Source organism: Candidozyma duobushaemuli, assembly GCF_002926085.2.
Source record: "Candidozyma duobushaemuli strain B09383 chromosome Unknown D_B09383, whole genome shotgun sequence".
Taxonomy (NCBI): domain Eukaryota; kingdom Fungi; phylum Ascomycota; class Pichiomycetes; order Serinales; family Metschnikowiaceae; genus Candidozyma; species Candidozyma duobushaemuli.
Window position 1 is genome coordinate 901957 of NW_020289898.1, and position 17646 is coordinate 919602.

The 17646-nt window shown below is 42.3% G+C and overlaps 9 protein-coding genes across 9 annotated transcripts; 4 read left to right on the plus strand and 5 right to left on the minus strand. All coding sequences in view use genetic code 12, as the record gives it.

The window, feature by feature from the left end:
- Positions 1-944: 944 nt before the first annotated feature.
- On the plus strand, positions 945-3004 carry CXQ87_003990 (uncharacterized protein; the record flags this gene model as incomplete). The annotated part of the gene is made up of 3 exons (XM_025482448.1): positions 945-1595; positions 1875-2941; positions 2998-3004. The coding sequence occupies 3 exons, from the start codon at positions 945-947 to the stop codon at positions 3002-3004; spliced, it is 1725 nt and encodes a 574-aa protein (XP_025337066.1).
- A 32-nt stretch (positions 3005-3036) lies between these two features.
- Positions 3037-4110, minus strand: CXQ87_003991 (uncharacterized protein; the record flags this gene model as incomplete). The annotated part of the gene is made up of 1 exon (XM_025482449.1): positions 3037-4110. One exon carries the CDS (start codon positions 4108-4110, stop codon positions 3037-3039), a length of 1074 nt encoding a protein of 357 aa, XP_025337067.1.
- Positions 4111-5350: 1240 nt separating this feature from the next.
- NHP6A (high-mobility group nucleosome-binding protein) lies at positions 5351-7443 on the minus strand (the record flags this gene model as incomplete). Its single annotated transcript, XM_025482450.1, has 2 exons — positions 5351-5619; positions 6576-7443. The coding sequence occupies 2 exons, from the start codon at positions 7441-7443 to the stop codon at positions 5351-5353; spliced, it is 1137 nt and encodes a 378-aa protein (XP_025337068.1).
- Positions 7444-7474: 31 nt separating this feature from the next.
- CXQ87_003993 (DNA damage-responsive RNA polymerase-degradation factor) lies at positions 7475-8533 on the minus strand (the record flags this gene model as incomplete). The annotated part of the gene is made up of 1 exon (XM_025482451.1): positions 7475-8533. The coding sequence occupies one exon, from the start codon at positions 8531-8533 to the stop codon at positions 7475-7477; it is 1059 nt and encodes a 352-aa protein (XP_025337069.1).
- A 715-nt stretch (positions 8534-9248) lies between these two features.
- On the minus strand, positions 9249-11348 carry CXQ87_003994 (putative tubulin tyrosine ligase; the record flags this gene model as incomplete). The annotated part of the gene is made up of 2 exons (XM_025482452.1): positions 9249-10112; positions 10533-11348. The coding sequence occupies 2 exons, from the start codon at positions 11346-11348 to the stop codon at positions 9249-9251; spliced, it is 1680 nt and encodes a 559-aa protein (XP_025337070.1).
- Positions 11349-11702: 354 nt separating this feature from the next.
- On the plus strand, positions 11703-12017 carry TIM12 (Tim12p; the record flags this gene model as incomplete). The annotated part of the gene is made up of 1 exon (XM_025482453.1): positions 11703-12017. One exon carries the CDS (start codon positions 11703-11705, stop codon positions 12015-12017), a length of 315 nt encoding a protein of 104 aa, XP_025337071.1.
- A 76-nt stretch (positions 12018-12093) lies between these two features.
- Positions 12094-13167, minus strand: FBA1 (fructose-bisphosphate aldolase; the record flags this gene model as incomplete). The annotated part of the gene is made up of 1 exon (XM_025482454.1): positions 12094-13167. One exon carries the CDS (start codon positions 13165-13167, stop codon positions 12094-12096), a length of 1074 nt encoding a protein of 357 aa, XP_025337072.1.
- Positions 13168-15275: 2108 nt separating this feature from the next.
- Positions 15276-16277, plus strand: CXQ87_003997 (uncharacterized protein; the record flags this gene model as incomplete). Its single annotated transcript, XM_025482455.1, has 1 exon — positions 15276-16277. The coding sequence occupies one exon, from the start codon at positions 15276-15278 to the stop codon at positions 16275-16277; it is 1002 nt and encodes a 333-aa protein (XP_025337073.1).
- A 255-nt stretch (positions 16278-16532) lies between these two features.
- POL30 (proliferating cell nuclear antigen) lies at positions 16533-17312 on the plus strand (the record flags this gene model as incomplete). Its single annotated transcript, XM_025482456.1, has 1 exon — positions 16533-17312. The coding sequence occupies one exon, from the start codon at positions 16533-16535 to the stop codon at positions 17310-17312; it is 780 nt and encodes a 259-aa protein (XP_025337074.1).
- Between the last annotated feature and the right edge of the window lie 334 nt (positions 17313-17646).

Sequence of the window (17646 nt, forward strand, 5' to 3'; positions counted from 1 at the left end):
CATGAGGGATTTAAAGGTGCTGAAAAAGATCCTTTCGTTGGTATCGATTTGATCGATGAACAGTACCTTTTTATCTCCATAAAGATTAACCTCTCAGACTTCATACTTGAAGAGAATCGAACTTGCCTATCATTGGACAACTTTGATGATTGGGTACATATCTCGGTGCCCTACTCATTCGAGCTAAGAGCGGAACCTTTTAGAGTTCACGCGTTGACAGAAAATGATGTGATTGTTTCATTAGAGGATGGCGCTCTTCTACATTTTAAGAGGCCGTCTTTCCTACAAAATTTCGAGATTTTCAATTTTACTCGCCCTAATGTTACTCGAAAAGCTTTTATGGGCGAACTCTTTAGAAGGAAAGAAAGACTTACTGGATTATTGGTTGCTGATGCGGTGTCAAACGTTGCAATGGTCGATCGTCTGTGTTTCTTGGCTCTCTCCTCAGATAAGGCTCTAACCTTATACGACTGCAAGCTGCATTCATCCATTGATCAATTCAAAATTTTTGAAACTTCAATGCCTTCCAACGAGGTAACTCAGCTACCAAGAAATTCCTTAAAAGTTATAAATTCTGGAGCATCGTGTCTTCTGTTCATGCTTGACCCAACACTTTCAAAAAGAGATGGCTGTCCATCTGTAAAGATTCATGCACTTGAACTAAAGAATGCATCTAAAATTATTACAAAAGAAAACTTCTCCTTCGATGTTGAGATACCGTCATACTCCAGTAACCAGCTGCATAACGAGGTATTTCATATTCATGATTATTCGGTCCTTCAATCAGAAGTATTCATCAAGCATCAGATTCTTTGGAGGTATAACAATTTGAGCATGTATACCACTTACTTACAAAATATGTCCACGGGAATGTGTTGGCCAATCCTAGCTACAATGCGGATACGGATATCGACACCTCATTATCGAAATTTGAAACTCATGACATGAGCAAGATTCGTGAAATGATCTGGAACTCTGGAAGGTATGACGCAAATCTTGTTACAAAGGCAAACGAGCTTCTCTTCAAAAGCTTAGGAGTTGAAGTCTCGCCAACTTATGATACAGTTTCAAAAAGCAAGCTCGATAACATGGTCGAATCTATTAGCTCCTCAACCGGTGTCACATTGTCATCCATATGGTATAAATTATATTTGATTTGTGAAGAATTCAGAAGGAGTGGTCAGAAACCATTGTGCTTACATCAAACGAATGTTTCAACTTTTATCATTGAGGCCAACGGTGTGGGCGTTCTCAGAGAGCTGCATTTTTTCGAGGATTTCTCGGGTCATCCAGCTAGTACATCGTTGAAGAGCATACTCAAGATTGTCAGAGCTAGAATATCATCATCCGCTTTGAATCAACTTCAATTGTTTTTAGAGTCTGCTTCGGAGTTGACCGAACTACAAATCGGCGAAAAAGCGCAAGAATTACTAGAGGGAAGGTTCAAAGAGCATGAATTAGGAATGCTTCTTGAAAGTCTCGATGAGCAAACACTTGAGTTAATCGAAGATTTGGTTTCGAAACCATCTAAAAGTGACATTGAAGGCTACGTTGATTCCGATGTGGAACTTGATGAATTTACTCGGATGTATGCCGTCAAGACTTTTTTAAAGATTATTAACTCGCATCGTGAGATACTATTAGAGGTTGGGAGTATCTTTCTCCTTTGTGAAGCTAATCCGAAAGTGATCAGTTCATTGAATGCCATTCGTCGCGCAATGTTTCTCTATAAATTTCTCGAGTTTTCCTTTGGGATAAGTTTTAAGCAGTCTGATAAAATGCAAGTTCAGACAGAGTCTATTGGAAAAAGTGATCTAGCTCTTTTCTGGGATTGCTTCAGAGAAGAAAAGTTGGTTTTTCATCACATAAGCGAGTATCAGTTGAACGATGCTTTCGATGTTTTAAGACATGTGCTTTTCTCAACCAGCTTTGAGCATTTTATCCTAAGATTGATTATTCGACTTATCAATTGTGGTGAATGGGATTTGGCAAAAACAAAGTTTGTTGCGTTCTTAGACACTGAAAAGGTTGCACAGAAGTTTGTCTACGGTCTCGTGTGCCTTTTTACTGATGATTTGGTTACGTTTCATGACATCGTTGGGGACTTCGAGAATTTTAGATTGTTCTGCGAGTCTGAATCCTTCGTCAAGGCTCGCCCATTGCTACAAGAGCTGCCTTTCTTGAAATGCGTGCTTCTCGACGAGGCTTTCGATACTGAAGTCGAGGTGAATCGAGCAGCGCTTTACAATCACAAACTCTCGGAGATGTGCGAGAATTACTCGGTGGTGCCCAACAACTCATATGAGAAGCGACAAGAGATTATTCGTCTTGGAGTCCAATTTGAAGAGAATGCTGTGAAACTACTTGATTCGTCTTCCCAATTTGACCATCTTCGTCTCGACTTCCAAAAGAAGCTTTTTCATTTGTCAATCCAGATGCATGAGTTTAAGGGTGCTATCAGAGCCCTTGAGTCGTTACTGCAACAATTAACCGCTTTAGAACTAAGGTGCTCCGTCCTCGCTTTACTCAGAGCTTTGGTAGATAACGACAAGCAGAATCTCTTGTTCGAAGCTCTGTGTAGTTTATTTTGCGAAAGCAATCGTTCGGTTGTGGACAAAATACTATTGGAGGAGGCGAATGAAGACCTTGTGCTTTGGAGGGCGCTCAAATCCTATGAGCTTCTTTATTCATGGCGCCTTGGTGCCTTAACGCAAACGAACTCAAACACTTGTGGTGATAAGCGTGGTGCAAGTGAGGCTCTCTATATATTTATCACGAGATTTCGAATGGAGAAGGAAGTGCTCAAAGATGCCTCAAGAGCCAATGACGATTACAGAAAGTTCAAATTAAAGATTCTTGAGCTTTACATGATTATTATCAATTGTCTCCAATCATTTGACGACTCAAGCGAAATGTGGATCAAAAAGAACAATGGCTTTGAGTTCGAGATCATGAGAATTGAAGCATTGCTTCTAGAGCATTCCGACTGGTTGCGAGAGCTTGAAAATGACATACCTTTTGATGGGATATAGAAGCTTAGCCAATATTACTGCCCATATTGCCGCTGCCCTTGGGATGGTCGTCCTTCCAGTCATCCCAGGCACGTGCTTCAAGTTCATCGTCGCTATTTTCGGATGACAGTTCAGCCCTCCTTGTGTCGTCAGCTGAAAGAAGTTTTCCATGCAGAAGCTCATAGTCAAGGTATTCATCTACTGTCATGGAAGGCAATGTCTGGCCAGTTCCAAACACGGATTTTCTCAACTCTGCCTTATTCTTCGTAATGACAAAAGGTTGTAGTATCTTCCCTTTAGGACCAATTATGTCGCTTATAGCCTTTTTCTTACCTGGGACCACTTCTACTCTAGAGTGAATATCTCGGGAATTGCTTACTTTTGCGTTTGACTTGTGATGGGTTTTCAAGCCCTCATCATATTGCGTTTCGAGAAGCAGACTTTCAAGTTGAATCAGAATCAAATTCTCGGAAGAGTGGAGGGCAAAGAGGCAAAGTTCAGTTTTGTAGAGCATTCTTAAGTCTTCTTCGGATTGTGATTCCAAATCTAGGCCCTCAAGCTTCTCCGACTGAACTTCAATCTGAGCTTCCAATTGCTTCCTACGTCTGAATCTCTTGATTTTGGCTTGTCTTTGCTCGTGTGGGTTTGCCGTTGATTCGTGGTTTTTTTTGAACTTATCCCAAAAGTCTGGAATATCATCTTCCGAAAGAATAGAACCATGAAAGTCCAACGTTTCTAAGTAACTTTGGTAACCCTTTTTCGCCAGTGAGAGATGATCAAGTTTCTTTTGTCTTCCAAGATTATCGTTTCCGTTCGAAGGCGAGTAGTGCCCATTCATCTCCATTTCAACACAAGCTATGAAGTATTCAAGAGCTAAGTACGGGATATACGCAGTGCTTATTTCTTCAAAAGACTCACTTTTGTCAAATAAATCTAGATGGTTCACCATCCGTTTAATTAGAAGGAATTCAGCTTTGAGCTTATTTAAAGCGTCAAGGATAGCATTATTTTCATTGGGAAGATTCTGCTGATCTTGAAGACTTTTTAAGTTGTTGACAGCTGCTTTAAATCTCTCTTTGACAGAAAGATCCGAACTCATTGTACTTTCTGTTATAACGCCTAAGTGCTTATTTCAAAAACTGTCGTACTGTACAGGAAAGGCGTGTCGACTTCAGAGCTCATATATCCTGGACTACCTTCCTTGCAAACAGCTGAAATTCTACGAGAATGAATATTTTAAACAAAATAATGTTAAGAATATTTACATCCATGATCCAGAGATAAATAAAAGAGAAGTAAGGTTTTGTAAAGCCTGAAGATCGCATCCGTACACCAAGGCTTCATTGCGCAAAGCCTAAGCGATGTGAACTCTCGACAGTACGAGTTGATGAGTGCACCAGCATACTACGAGCTTTACAGAAGAAGCACTATCGGGACTGCTCTTCTTGATGCTCTAGACACCTTGATCAGCGATGGCAAGATTGAGCCTCAGCTCGCACATGGAATATTAAACAATTTTGACCGAGTTATATCCGAAAATCTAAAAGCTGAGAAGGGGTTCTGCAAATCGAAACTAACCTTCAAAGGCGACTTGCACACTTATAGGTTTTGTGATGATGTCTGGACATTCATTATAAAAAATGTGCAAATCAAAATGACCGACATATCAAATAATGATGGCAATGATAGCGACATATCTGTTGACAAATTCAAAATAGTGGCCTGCAACTCACGGAAAGCGGGCGAACCATGAGACTAACACTTTGGCAACTTGTTTCGATTTATAACTATGTTGAGCTATGTCACAATACATTTCACGTTAACTTCCGCCTCAAGGCTTTCCATAGTAGTTGATGCCTCTTATCTTCACCATTACGATGTTCACTCCGTAGTGGTATTTATGCTTACGAGATTGCTTTTTTGTAAACAAAAAAATTGTCAAAATATGGATAATATCACAGTGAATGTGTCTGCGCCTACAATATCTACCAGATATTCATGAAGGCGATTTATACAACCATTGTCTGCCTGCAAGCGGGGTGTGAGGGTTGGCATAAGCCAGTGGCAGATACGAATCTGGGGGAATGTAGGTGAAGGGATGTAGGTGAAGGGATGTAGCCATGGGAAGTAGCCATGGGATGTGTATTAGGTTTCGAGAGACATTCAAATATGTCATGAGGAGCTCTACTAACGTTGTGCTAGATGGCTCATACAAGGAAAAATAACAAATACAATCCATAAACAACATTTGAGAACTATAAAGTTGACAATAAAGTCATTTTGCGAAGCAAGAACAAATACAGTATGATACATAATCAATTTGAAGAAGAGATGGTCGTCTATTGCCTCTTGGCGTACTCGGCCTTCTCCTTCTCATACCTCTTCTTGTCAGCAGCAGCCTTGCTCTCGTATGGCTCCTTATCAGTTGGCGTCATTGCCTTCCACTTGTCACCAAGCATCTTGCCGACCTGACCGAAAGTGATGCCAGGGTTTTCAGCCCTAACAATGTCTCTATTCTCATTTGCGAAAAACATGTAAGCAGACAATGATCTCTTTGGAGCATTTGGGTCCTTCTTCTTTCTTGATGACTTCTTCTTCTCGGTAGACACTGTAAGTTAGTATATGTTAGCAATGGAAATACTGCACAATGCATTCACATTTCCACGGTGCAACTAAACAATCTATGGTCTTCAAAAATTGAGGAATTGAGCTCGAGATGACAAGGGGTATTTGACTGGAAAGTCGACTTCAATCAACTTCGTCTCGAATATAAACAAATCTTACCTTTTCCCACTCGTACTCCACTTCGACGTGACGAGCAACATCATTAACTCCACCGAGACATCGTGTTTATCATCAACCAAATTTTAATATATTCAATAATTGACTGGTAAGGATTGTGTTGTCACCTAATTTGAATTTTATAGCAGGAATCGCATTGCGCGCCAGTGCTAAGAAAGATACATACTTTTTGACTATGCGTAGTTAGTATGAGAAGAAATTAAGTAGGACTTTTTTTGTGTGGGAGCAATAGTACCCCCTATATATGAGGCCGCCCACAAGGCGCGGAGAGAGTGATGGAAATTGCGCAGTGGTTGCGTATATTTGAGTATCAAATTGTCCTTACCAGCACTGCCTATTTCCCACTCTAGAATTCGCTCAATCTCTCTCTTTCTGTTGAAACGTCCTTTTCAGAGATCTACACCTACCTAATAAGAATTTCCAGGCAAGGTCTAGGGCAACTGCTTTTTACAATTCGTGGCGAAGGAGTGCGATTTTGTGTTATAGCTCACTTGCTCTCAGAAGGCCTGTTGTGCATGTTACATCAAAACACCCGCTTTAGGTAGTGTTCGTCTGGGGCCAACTAGTGTAAACAGTCGACCTACTGTAGAAAACAAAGCAGAACAGCTTAATTTTATTTCGCTACAAACTTATATGACTCAATACAACTGATTTTCAATGATATGTCGAAATCAAAACTCGTATACATTCCGTTGAATTGTTCTTAAGCCCTTGAATCAATACCAACCTCGGTATTGGTTGTTATCCTGGAAGTTACCGTACTGGTGATACTGCTGGAAATTTGCGTATTGAGGCATTTGTTGTGGGAATGTTGGTACAGCATTTGGCACAGGGCCACCTTGTGACTGACTCCCTGTTGCCTGTTCTGAGCGTGCTGAGTTTGGGGCTGCTGCTGCTGCTGCTGCTGCTGCTGCTGCAGTTGTTGTTGTTGTGGCTGTTGTTGTGGCTGTTGCGCGTGATGATGTTGTTGGTCACCCTCACCAACTTGTACAACACTCTGAGGGAATGGTTGCGACGATGGATACAATGGGATTCCTGCTCTAGAACCGTATTGAGTTGGTGTTCCGTAGTACTGACCGTAATTTTGATTTGCTGCATGAGCTGCATGTGCGTCTTGATGTTGTGGCGCATCACCTTCAGCTCCACTTGAGTGGTGACCGGCGGAGGATGCATCACTTACCTGCTGTTGCATTCCAAATCCACCGGCAGCGTTATTGATACCAGCTCCATTTCCGTAGTAAGGCGTATTAAAATAATTGTAATAGTAATTAGGAAATCCAAAGGGAGCTGATCCAGGCACTTGCTGAGTCTGTTGAGAACTATGCAAATGTTGTTGAGCGACATTTGTTCCTGGAACAAGGGGAGACAGGCTAACCTCGGCATTGGCACTGCCACTTTGAGGACCGGTCTTCACTTGACTCGCGTTTCCGATAGAGTTATGGTAATACGCTGGTGACACCGACCCTAATCCAGCTTGACCGAAGGCCCCGGCATAATCGTATCCCGGGTAACCAAATTGACCGGGCAAACTTGCAGCACCAGCCAGTTGTGGAAACAGCTGCTGAATTTGTTGGTACTGAGCATAGTATTCTGGAACTTGTGGAGCTCCTTTGTGGAATTCTTGGCGCATCAGATAACCATCTTGAGGGGTTGCGCTGCTTTCAGATGGAGTTGTTGGTCATGTTGTTGATCGTTGGAGTGTTGAAGTTGCTGGGCACTCTGAGGTTCTTGAGTCTGTGAAGTGTTGAACTTATTGATATCATCCCCGGCAGTTTGGAAAGTGCCCTCTGACGTTGGTTGATGAGATATGGCGGGGCAGATGAAGGGGGTTTGGTGGCACGTTGACGCTCAACCTCCTCGACGGCAGCATTTTTTTCGTTCAATGATAAAGATCCAAACGAAACACCAACATTACTGACCTCTTGCGGCAATACAACTTCCGATTCTTTGACCGCCGAAGGCGAGATTTGTTTTGCTTGGGAATCATAAGCGGTTACAGGGGCACCTTGCTCGACAACTTCATTTGTAACAAATTGGCTATGAGCCCCATCGTCCGCAATGGGCACATCATTGACTTGGTCATGCAGTGGTGGTTCAGTGGATTCCACTTTAGTTGTCTTTGACTTAGGCTTAATTGCAGATGCCCAAGAGGTTTGTTGATCAGACACCTGCTTGTTGGTGTCATCTTCTTCCGAATGACGAGCAACTTCCTGAACTGGATCCTGGGTTGTCACTTCATCCTTCTCCTCCCCAGGGCCCTTAGTGAGCTGAGTGACACCTGATTTGGTTCTGGGTCTCGAATCCTTGCTCAATGCAGCGGCCCATGAGCTCGAGCTCTTTCTGCCATCAGCTTTAGCAGACTCAGTCTTCGAAACAGAGGTCTTTTGGCCACCTAGATTTGAAGTGCTTGTGTGAACTGGTTGAGCCAGGTGTGTTTCTTTCTTAGATATTTGAGCACCCCTCTTCTCTCTTTTTTTATCGGTCTTTGGCTTCTCCTTCTGATGTTTATTGGGTCTCGAAATCAGTTCATGATGCTGTGGATTATTTGTAGATGGTGCATGGTCATGATGATCATCTTTCTTTCTAGGTTTCACCTCTTTCTTGATAGGCTCCCACTTTGCAACTTTGTTATTGACGATCAAGTCGATTACTATCTCAACATCATTCTTGTGTTCGCTCAATAAGGTTGATAGATCTTCAGTCTCCCAATCAGGGAACATTTCACTTAAGCTCTGTAATTGAGTTGACAACGACAAGCTATTATTTGAGGCGCCATTTACCCTCTTGCCTTTATATGATCTTCGTTGTGACATTCTTGAGGAATCAATTTCACTTATATGACTTGGATCTAGGCACAATATATGCTCTTCCCGACCTTCTTTAAACCTTGGCTATGATTATTTTCACAAATGAGGAACGATAAAAGGTTCAGCACGGTCCCGTAAAAAGTAACTGGATGTTTCTATAGATGCCAAGTTGTTGAAATAGATTATCGATTATCTCTTGGTTACTATCGACAATTTATGACGCACCACTCGCTTTCACTTTTTTTTTAGGGTGACGGTAGTGAGTTTTTGAGCTTGTCGAATTAGTGGTCTATGCACGACACCACAGCATTTAGTCATGTGATCTACGGACAAGTCAGACATGAATTCATTAGATCTAAACACACTGAATTTAGATAAAAGCGTAAATTTAAATAAAAAGGTGAGAAATCAGATTATTTAGCTGAAGTTAATCAATTTCGACTCACAACCCCGTTCAATGGTGAATCAAAAGAATTCGAAAGAGACGCTGTGAGCCATTCAATTGCGATATTGGAAAAATGCAGCCTCTTTGATGGATCCTGATTTGTTTACAGAGAATCGTTGTGGGGCTCTCTACAATATTGCTTCTTATTCTCTTCTTGTCTTTTTGATCAAAGCAAAAATTTTGCTATTTAGCATGTTTTGGAGGGTGAAAATCGTTTCTAAAAACCAAGTGCAACACATTCAGCTCATCTTGGAGTGGTTCCGCAAAAAACTGTTTTGCAGATAAATGAGCCATGGAAGTCATGAGCTTTTCAATTATACCTTTCAACTCATAACCTGTTTGCTTGAAATCAGGATAAGCATTTACCTCCAAAAGCTTGACGGAATGGTCCTCGTCCACCAAAAAGTCAAGTCCGTAGAATTCTAGAGCATTTTCCAATGGCTGAAAGTTAATCTTGTCGACACTCGTTGCAGCCTTAAAGAGCTCGCCGGTTATGCATTTGACCTGATCGAAAATTTGATTTTTTTTACTTGAATCTAATCCAGCTAATTGCCAAAAAGGAATCACCAATGGATCTTTTCCTTCTTGGAGACAGGTATTAGTCAAGTGTGAGGTCAAGTCTTCGAGATCTGATACGCCCATGTAGGTCAGTTCTGCAAAGAGGGTAAGCATTTCTTCATAAACGAAAACACTTATATCACCAACAGCAACAGCGTAAACCCTCAAATGAAACTTGCGATTATTATAGAATTTAAGAAGAAGTGGATTCTCCTGATATTTTTGAACCACGAAATGGCGAAGTTGAGAAACCATAATACCTTCTTGTTCACCTTCGTCATCTGATTCGTGTACATCTTCCTCAAATGATTCGAAAATTGCTTGGAGCTCTTCTGTGTTTCTGAACAAACGAATCCCTTGGCCTTTGTCTGCCATACTGGGTTTGAGAATCCATGTTTTTTTCGACGTCTCCAATTCTTGTCTTAATTCAAACGCCTCATCCAAGGCGTCATCCAAAAATTCTGCATAATCAACTTCAATCAGGTACGCCTCTGGAAGGGCACGTTTGAGAATTGAAGTTGGAAATTTTGCACAATAATGCAACACCGTATTAGCGAGATAATGTTTCCTTATGAGCGCCTTGCGATATATAAACGACGAAACGAAGTATTGCTTCGGATGAGACTGTAGTAAGTCTATGTCAAGCTCTTCATATTCGCCATAATGAAAAACTTTTAATTGTGCATCCGCTTTGATATCCTCCAAGATACGCTTCGAATTGGAGATTTCGAAGCCTCGATTTCTAAATGCTGAAACCAAAATATCATAGGTGTAACTATTAGGTGACGTTGTGATCAAAAATATGTTTTTTGGGACATGCCTGTCAACAATCAACGTTGAGCAATTCTTTCGAAACACGTCCCCAACTAGTGGTTCTACTGCTTGAAAAGCAGCCTTGAGAGGTGTCACGCTGACATTGTCATTGAGTAAAACTCTGTTGTCCGAATGCTTCGCATCTACTAGACCATCCTTGTAAACCTGCTTGAAATCCGGTGCCCAGCCAAATCTTCCATTACCAAGCAGTGCATAAATCAGTTTCCAAGAATTGTTTTGAATTGGCGCATACATCACACTGGTGTTATTGGTGTCAAGAGATGGGACCAATGGAATATTGACGCTGTAGAGATCTACTTCGAAGTTTTTGGTGAGGTTTTCATGTAGCTTCCTCGCAATCTTAAGGGAAAGCTTTGCAGCTTCTTTCAACTGATTGTGATCCTTTGCTTGACTTCGAAATTCGTAAGAGAGGGCAATCGCCTTCGCACCATGTGTGACTGCCTCCATGGCGGCACCAACAGTTCCGCTTCCAAGAATATAGAGATTCCCTGAATTCTTGCCATAGTTCGGTCCACTGATGACGAGATCTATAGGCTCATCATGTGATGTTAAGTGATGTAACCCTAAATCGGCACAGGCAGCTGGAGTGCTGTTCACGAGATGCCACTCTTGGTGTGTTTGGCGTAAAGATTGATGTCTCTCAGCAAAAGGGCCTTCAAAGGAGTTGATTCCCTCATTGTGGCTCTCCGTACTAGGTAAAGTATAGATGTAAGAAACTTCAAGCACGCGACCAGCAAAATGTGCTTTTCCAATCCACGATCTCTGCTGGTTGGGGATTACAATCGTCACTTTCCAGTCCGTTGATCTTTGTACCTCATCTAGAAAATACTTAATGTAAGGGCTTGTGTTGTCATCTGGTGGCCCATCATCGTTGGTAAGTAAAATATGCATGTACGGTAATTTGACTTGGTGGTAAAACTAATAGGTGGTCGCATTTGAAGTGAGGTTTTCAAAATTTGCGTGCGTCATCCAAACAATAAAGAAAAGAGAGATCTGGATCAAGACTTTAAAATTCCAGATCCTGGAAAATTACTTATCCCGCACAACCGTATAAATCTATATCCTTGAGGGCGATGGTAGATAGAAGAAATGTAAAATAATTCCAAGGGTTTCCAATTATTAGGTGGCATTGATGCTTGTTCGTCTATGGAAGTCGCATTTTTCGATGAAGTAAATTGATGAGCGAAACCGCCCTGCAAGCCTGATACATCCAAAAACGATTCCAGTTGTCCTAAGATTTTGAAGATGTCGTTTTTTCTTGGTGATGCAGCGCAGTATACCAATCAAGAAGTCAGTCCCGAGAAGATACAAATGGCAGAAATTCAGTTCTACGCCGTCAGCACAACCTTCAACAGTGTCCTACAAACATGTCGAAGTAAGTGTATCATGCCCGAGTACGGTGAAGGCGAGCTTCACACTGGAGAGGCATCTTGTCTAGACCGGTGTGTGGCCAAATATGTCAAAACCAACGTTCAGATCGGGTCTGCCGTCCAAACGAACTTGCGACCTGAAACGATGCCCGAGTATAAGGTCTTGGAGTCTAGGTCTCACCACCAGTAGGAAATGGGGGAACAATCGAATTTTTACAAAGATTATAAAATAAACGTGTTATTCGTTCAACTATGAAGTAAGAAGCCTACAACTGATTCTTAGTGTGGAAAATATCCAAAGCCTCAGCGATTCTGGCACTCATGGTCTTCTCACCCTCTCTGACCCAAACTCTTGGATCAAAGAACTTCTTGTTAGGCTTGTCCTCGCCATCAGGGTTACCAACAGGGGTCATCAAATAGTCCTTCTTGTTCAAAACATAGTCCCTGATACCAGTAAGGTAGGCGTATTGACAATCAGTGTCCAAGTTCACCTTCACCACACCACTGGCGATAGCGGTGTCGAACTCCTCTTGCGAAGAGCCGGATCCACCATGGAAGACAAGGTACAATGGCTTCTTGTTGTCAGTGCCAATTTGCTCCCGGGCGTACTTCTGGTGTTCACCCAAAATCGAAGGTCTCAAGACAACATTACCTGGCTTGTAGACACCATGCACATTGCCGAATGCAGCAGCGATGGAGAAGTTGGGGGAAATTGGAGCCAATGCCTTGTAGACAGCAAAAACAGTTTCTGGCTGAGTGTACAAAGATTCCTTGTCCACGTTCTCATTGTTGACACCGTCTTCCTCACCACCAGTAATACCGATTTCCATCTCGAGGAATTGGTTCATTTTCGTCATTCTCTCAAAGTACTTGGCGCAAGTAGCAATGTTCTCGTCGTCGGTTTCCTCAGACAAGTCCAACATATGGGAAGAGAACAATGGCTCACCGGTTTTGGAGAAGAACTCTTCATCAGCCTTCAACATTCCATCGAACCAAGGCAACAACTTCTTAGCACAGTGGTCTGTATGCAAAATAACAGGAATACCGTACACAGGGGCAATGGCTCTGATGTAGTGAGCTGCGGCGATAGAACCCTGAATTGAGGCGGTCTGGTCCGAGTTGGAGACTCCTTTACCAGCAAAGTAAGCAGCACCACCTTGAGAGGTTTGCAAGATGATTGGAGCCTTGTTGTCACGAGCAGCCTCCAAAGCAGAAACCACGGTTGACGAGGAAGTAACGTTGATAGCTGGAATCGCAAACCCCTTCTCCTGAGCGTAATCGAACAACTTTCTTACATCATCGCCGTAGATGACACCAGACTTTTTCAAAACTTCAGCCATTTTGTTATTTGGTAATTTCTTGAGTGTGTTGAAGGAATTGACCTATAGTGGGGAAAGAAAAGTAAGTGCTCGGGATTAAGCGCATATTTATAGTGGAGGGACCACTCCGCTCCGGGACGCTCACCTGACCTGGTGAGAATCACGACATGCGACATAAGCGACATCATACGCTTAGAAGCAACGCATTAGATCTTCATGCGTTTACAAGCCGGCCTGAGGGGCCTATGTAGTTGCCATTGCTGTAATATTGTCTAATAAAAAGTATTCTTTTTTGTTCTTCACCGCTTGTAGCAACTGTGGATCTTTGATTAGAGTGCTATTCATTTGCCCTCTTTGAACTTACCTACTTGCAGGTGAATGATTGCCCATACGAAAGCTGACATATCTTAGGTTTTTCCAAGACGATCTAGGTGCTATGAGAGTACACCTTATCTATAATTCAGAAATGGCGTGTCACGAGACAAAAGGTACTAAAAAACATTACATAAATAATAAAAGAGGATCAGTTGACAGCATTCTCACAAGGTTGACAGAAGCTTCTCCGAATGAAAAGTTATCTCATCCCTTAGGTACTTCGCAATCCACTGCTTATTGAATTCATCTTCAAATTCTTTTTATCGCAGCGGAACGACATTTCTGACTTCATCCCATATCTCGAACTTTCTTTACTTTGCTCGACTTCTTGCAATACTTGCGCATTGAAGCGACTGGCCATACCACTGGCATTCTAGCTCCGGGATATGTGGAGCACGTGACTTGTTAGGTGTGAGCTGCGTGGTACCTTCTCCGACAAATCCCGGGGCCTATAATTCTTGCTACGTCGAGACCTGAGACACCTTGTGAACCACGACAGCTAACGGTTAAAATATTTTGCGGCCATTCTTAGGAACAATTTGCTTTTTCAGTGATTCCTCGTAGAACCGGAGTAGCCATAGGAGTCGAAATGCTACCAAAAGCTCGCGTACCTTCACAATCGTTCCGCTAGACCGGCGAAAACGTTGGTACGTGTGGGGAAGATATTATAAGCCCAATTTGCTAGCTCGAGAGTTCACGAACACGTCGTCTAGTGAAAGCAATCCAAGTTCTGTAGTATATTAGAAAACGCGTTGCGTTAACAACATATTATTCACAAAATTGGTGAAAACCTCTAATCTCTTATCTTCGTGAGTGAGACAGAGTTTAGGGATTTTGATCGACCTCAAACGTCTAAACTATCTTACTGGCGTGGTCCATAATAATCCTCTGGTGATATAGATCTACGAAGCATGGGCATTATCTTGTAGTGTGGGCACCGAATAGAATCAGTTACTTGTCTGAAGTCACTTGCCAACTGCCTTACCTCCGTGCATCCCATTCCGCACGTACTTGACATCAAAAATTGCAAGTCGCCAGAATATGCATAAAATCGATTTTGTTGACAATGATCTCCGATTTCACTCATTCGAACCGAACATAAAACTGCAGTTTTTTCACGTTTGTGATATAATTGATAAACACCTCTCAGAGCCGTACTCAATTTATGTATATTGGTTCTTCTTCCACAGGTGGTCGCAGTACTGCTTTTTGGTGAGTGACACGAAGACAGATGAGATAATCGGTGTAATAATTTCGAAGGCTGAACCCCATAGAGACGTTCGTATGCGGGGCTATATTGGCATGCTTGTGATTCTACCTGAATATCGGGGCCGGGGGATCGCCACCAAACTTGTGCAGTTGACCATTGACAAAATGATTAAATGGGATAACATTGACGAGGTGATGTTAGAAACTGAGGTCATCAATGGAGCTGCTTTGAATCTTTACGAGCTGTTGGGTTTTCTCAGAACTAAGAGATTGTACAGATATTACTTGAATACGCATGATGCTTATCGCCTACTATTGCCTTTGCTGGATAAATCAGGCAGACGAATTGCATACATACCTACAATAGAAAATTGCTGATGCAAGCTTTCCAATTCCGGAAAACGCTGGTGTCGCTTCCAAGCATAAAAGACCTTGTCTATCGTAAGAAATCACACATGATACTGCATACAATACACTGAGCGTAGACCACCCATTTCGTCGTAACTCTTCTGTGCTCTGATCACAATATACATAGGAGGCTTACTATGCTAGACAACCGCTCTCTAGATGTCATTTCAAAGTTTAAAAGTGCTGTACTCACGAAGGTACATGAAAGTGAAAACACAGCGACGGTAAGTTCGCTGAATAGAGGAAGAAAGCTTCGTCATGGGGCAAAGCAGCAATCGATGAAGACTAAGATTGTTGACTATGATGGGTCTGGTCGTTTGGTTATCACAAATAACAAGTTTGAGCGCTCATTTCATCGCAGGAAAATGCGCTGGCTGGAGTTTTATGGTGCAAGTAATGTCGAGCTTGACGACCCGGAGCCTGAATCCGCCGAATCGGATGGAAGTTCTGATTCCTCAGATCTTGAGGACGATGAAAATGATGAAAATCTTTTTGATGTCATGCGAATAAGTGAAATCCTTGCGCCATTAGGCCACCCTTCCGAAGTTGTCACACATCCAGCGATTTCCAAGACATTTAAGCTGTCATGTTTACCTACTTTAGCCTCGGAGTTCATAGAGCTCATCGAGGTCGAGCAAAATACCTTGAATCATCTTAACAAACTTTTAAGAGTTCTTAATGGCGAGGATTGGTTTTACCTCCTAGAAGAACACCTTGGACTACCCTCTTATGACCATGGACTAGATGAATCAGAGCCCAAGAATGATGGTAGTACAATTGTTCAGGACACCGAGGTCGGAGTCGCTCAAGAGCCGCTGGATCGGCAAGAGACTTCTGAGAACAAGAAGAACGCTACAGGAGAAAATTTCGACGGCGAAGATCCCTTTTTCGCCCTTCCTCGTAGCCTAGCAAAATATGAGGACTTCCAGAAGCCGCGGTTTGATGATAGTGATCCAGAGCAGGCGGAGAAACTCGAAGCCGTACAACAGGATCTAACAAACTATTTGCAATTAAGTATCCAGCGCCAACAAGAGTACATCAAAAATCTCACGACAATTCGAAATGGTATCGTCAAGGCTGATAGATATCGCAATGATTTGCAGCGTTGGGGGAAGGAGATGAGTGAGCGGAAGAATTAACAAATTAGGTTTCAATTATTCATGTTTTTAAAAATAGTATCAAAATTTAATGTCCTCTTTTCATCGATAAATGAGCGATGCCAATAAAAAATTAGTTTTATTCGCCGGCTATTCTCTTCACGAGAATTGCACATAGCTAATCAAGCGACGGGCGTGCGAGAGACATGGATCGCGTCTTGAATAATTCGCGTCGCGCAACCTCTTCCTTTGAGTACTTACAAATACTTTCTTTTTGTTTTTGAGACCAATCACGCAATGCTTGAGGGAAAATTTGACGAAGCTAGCCTTCTTAAGAAAATCGTCGACTCTATCAAAGATTGTGTGAAGCTATGCAATTTCAACTGCACGGAACATGGAATGACTGTTCAAGCAGTTGATGATTCGAGGGTTTTGCTTGTCTCCCTTTTGGTTGGCCTGTCGGCTTTCTCAGAGTACAGATGTGACCGTGACATCACTTTGGGTATTGATTTGGATTCATTCTCCAAAATCATAAAATGTGGCAACAACGAAGACTACTTGACGTTGTTGGCGGAGGACTCTCCAGATAACGTCATGACTATCTTTGAGGACAAGAAGAAAGAGCGTGTGTCGGAGTATTCCTTGAAGTTAATGGACATTGACTCGGAGTTCTTAAGAATTGACGACATGCAATACGACTCTGTCATCAACATGCCGAGCGGAGAGTTCGCAAAGCTTGTCAGAGATTTGAAAAACCTTTCTGAGTCTCTTAACATTACGGTGACTAAAGACTCCGTGAAATTCAGCGCTGAAGGTGAGTCCGGTACTGGCTCTGTTGTGTTGAAACCCTACACTGATATGGACCGCCCCGAGGAATCCGTCTCTGTCAACTTGGAGAATCCAGTCGACTTGACTTTTGGATTGAAATACTTAAATGATATCATCAAGGCCACTGCTCTTTCTGGAACTATCACCATCAAATTGGCCGACAAAACACCCGCCCTTTTTGAGTACAAGTTGGACGCTGGTGGTTACTTAAGGTTTTACTTGGCTCCCAAGTTCGATGAGGATGATTAAAGAGTGTACGAGATTATCACTTGCAAATAATAATTTTGAAGCCTAATTTGTAGTACTTGCTAATCGAGAAAATTGAGGTGTCTGAAGAGTCATTGAGCGAGTTTCTATTAATACGCTGAATGTGACCTACCAGTAAGTTTCTTATGGCGGCCTATTATTAGAAGCGTCCCACGCTAGAACCTGTTCCTGTGAAACAACGATTGACCCTAGAGAACTCAGAGCTATGGATGTCTCGAAAATGCACGATACATTCTTGGATAAAATACCGTCAAATTTCCTTTATAACCATCCAATACCAGATCAAAAGTGTGGGGCAATGCCTGATCGCGTGGCA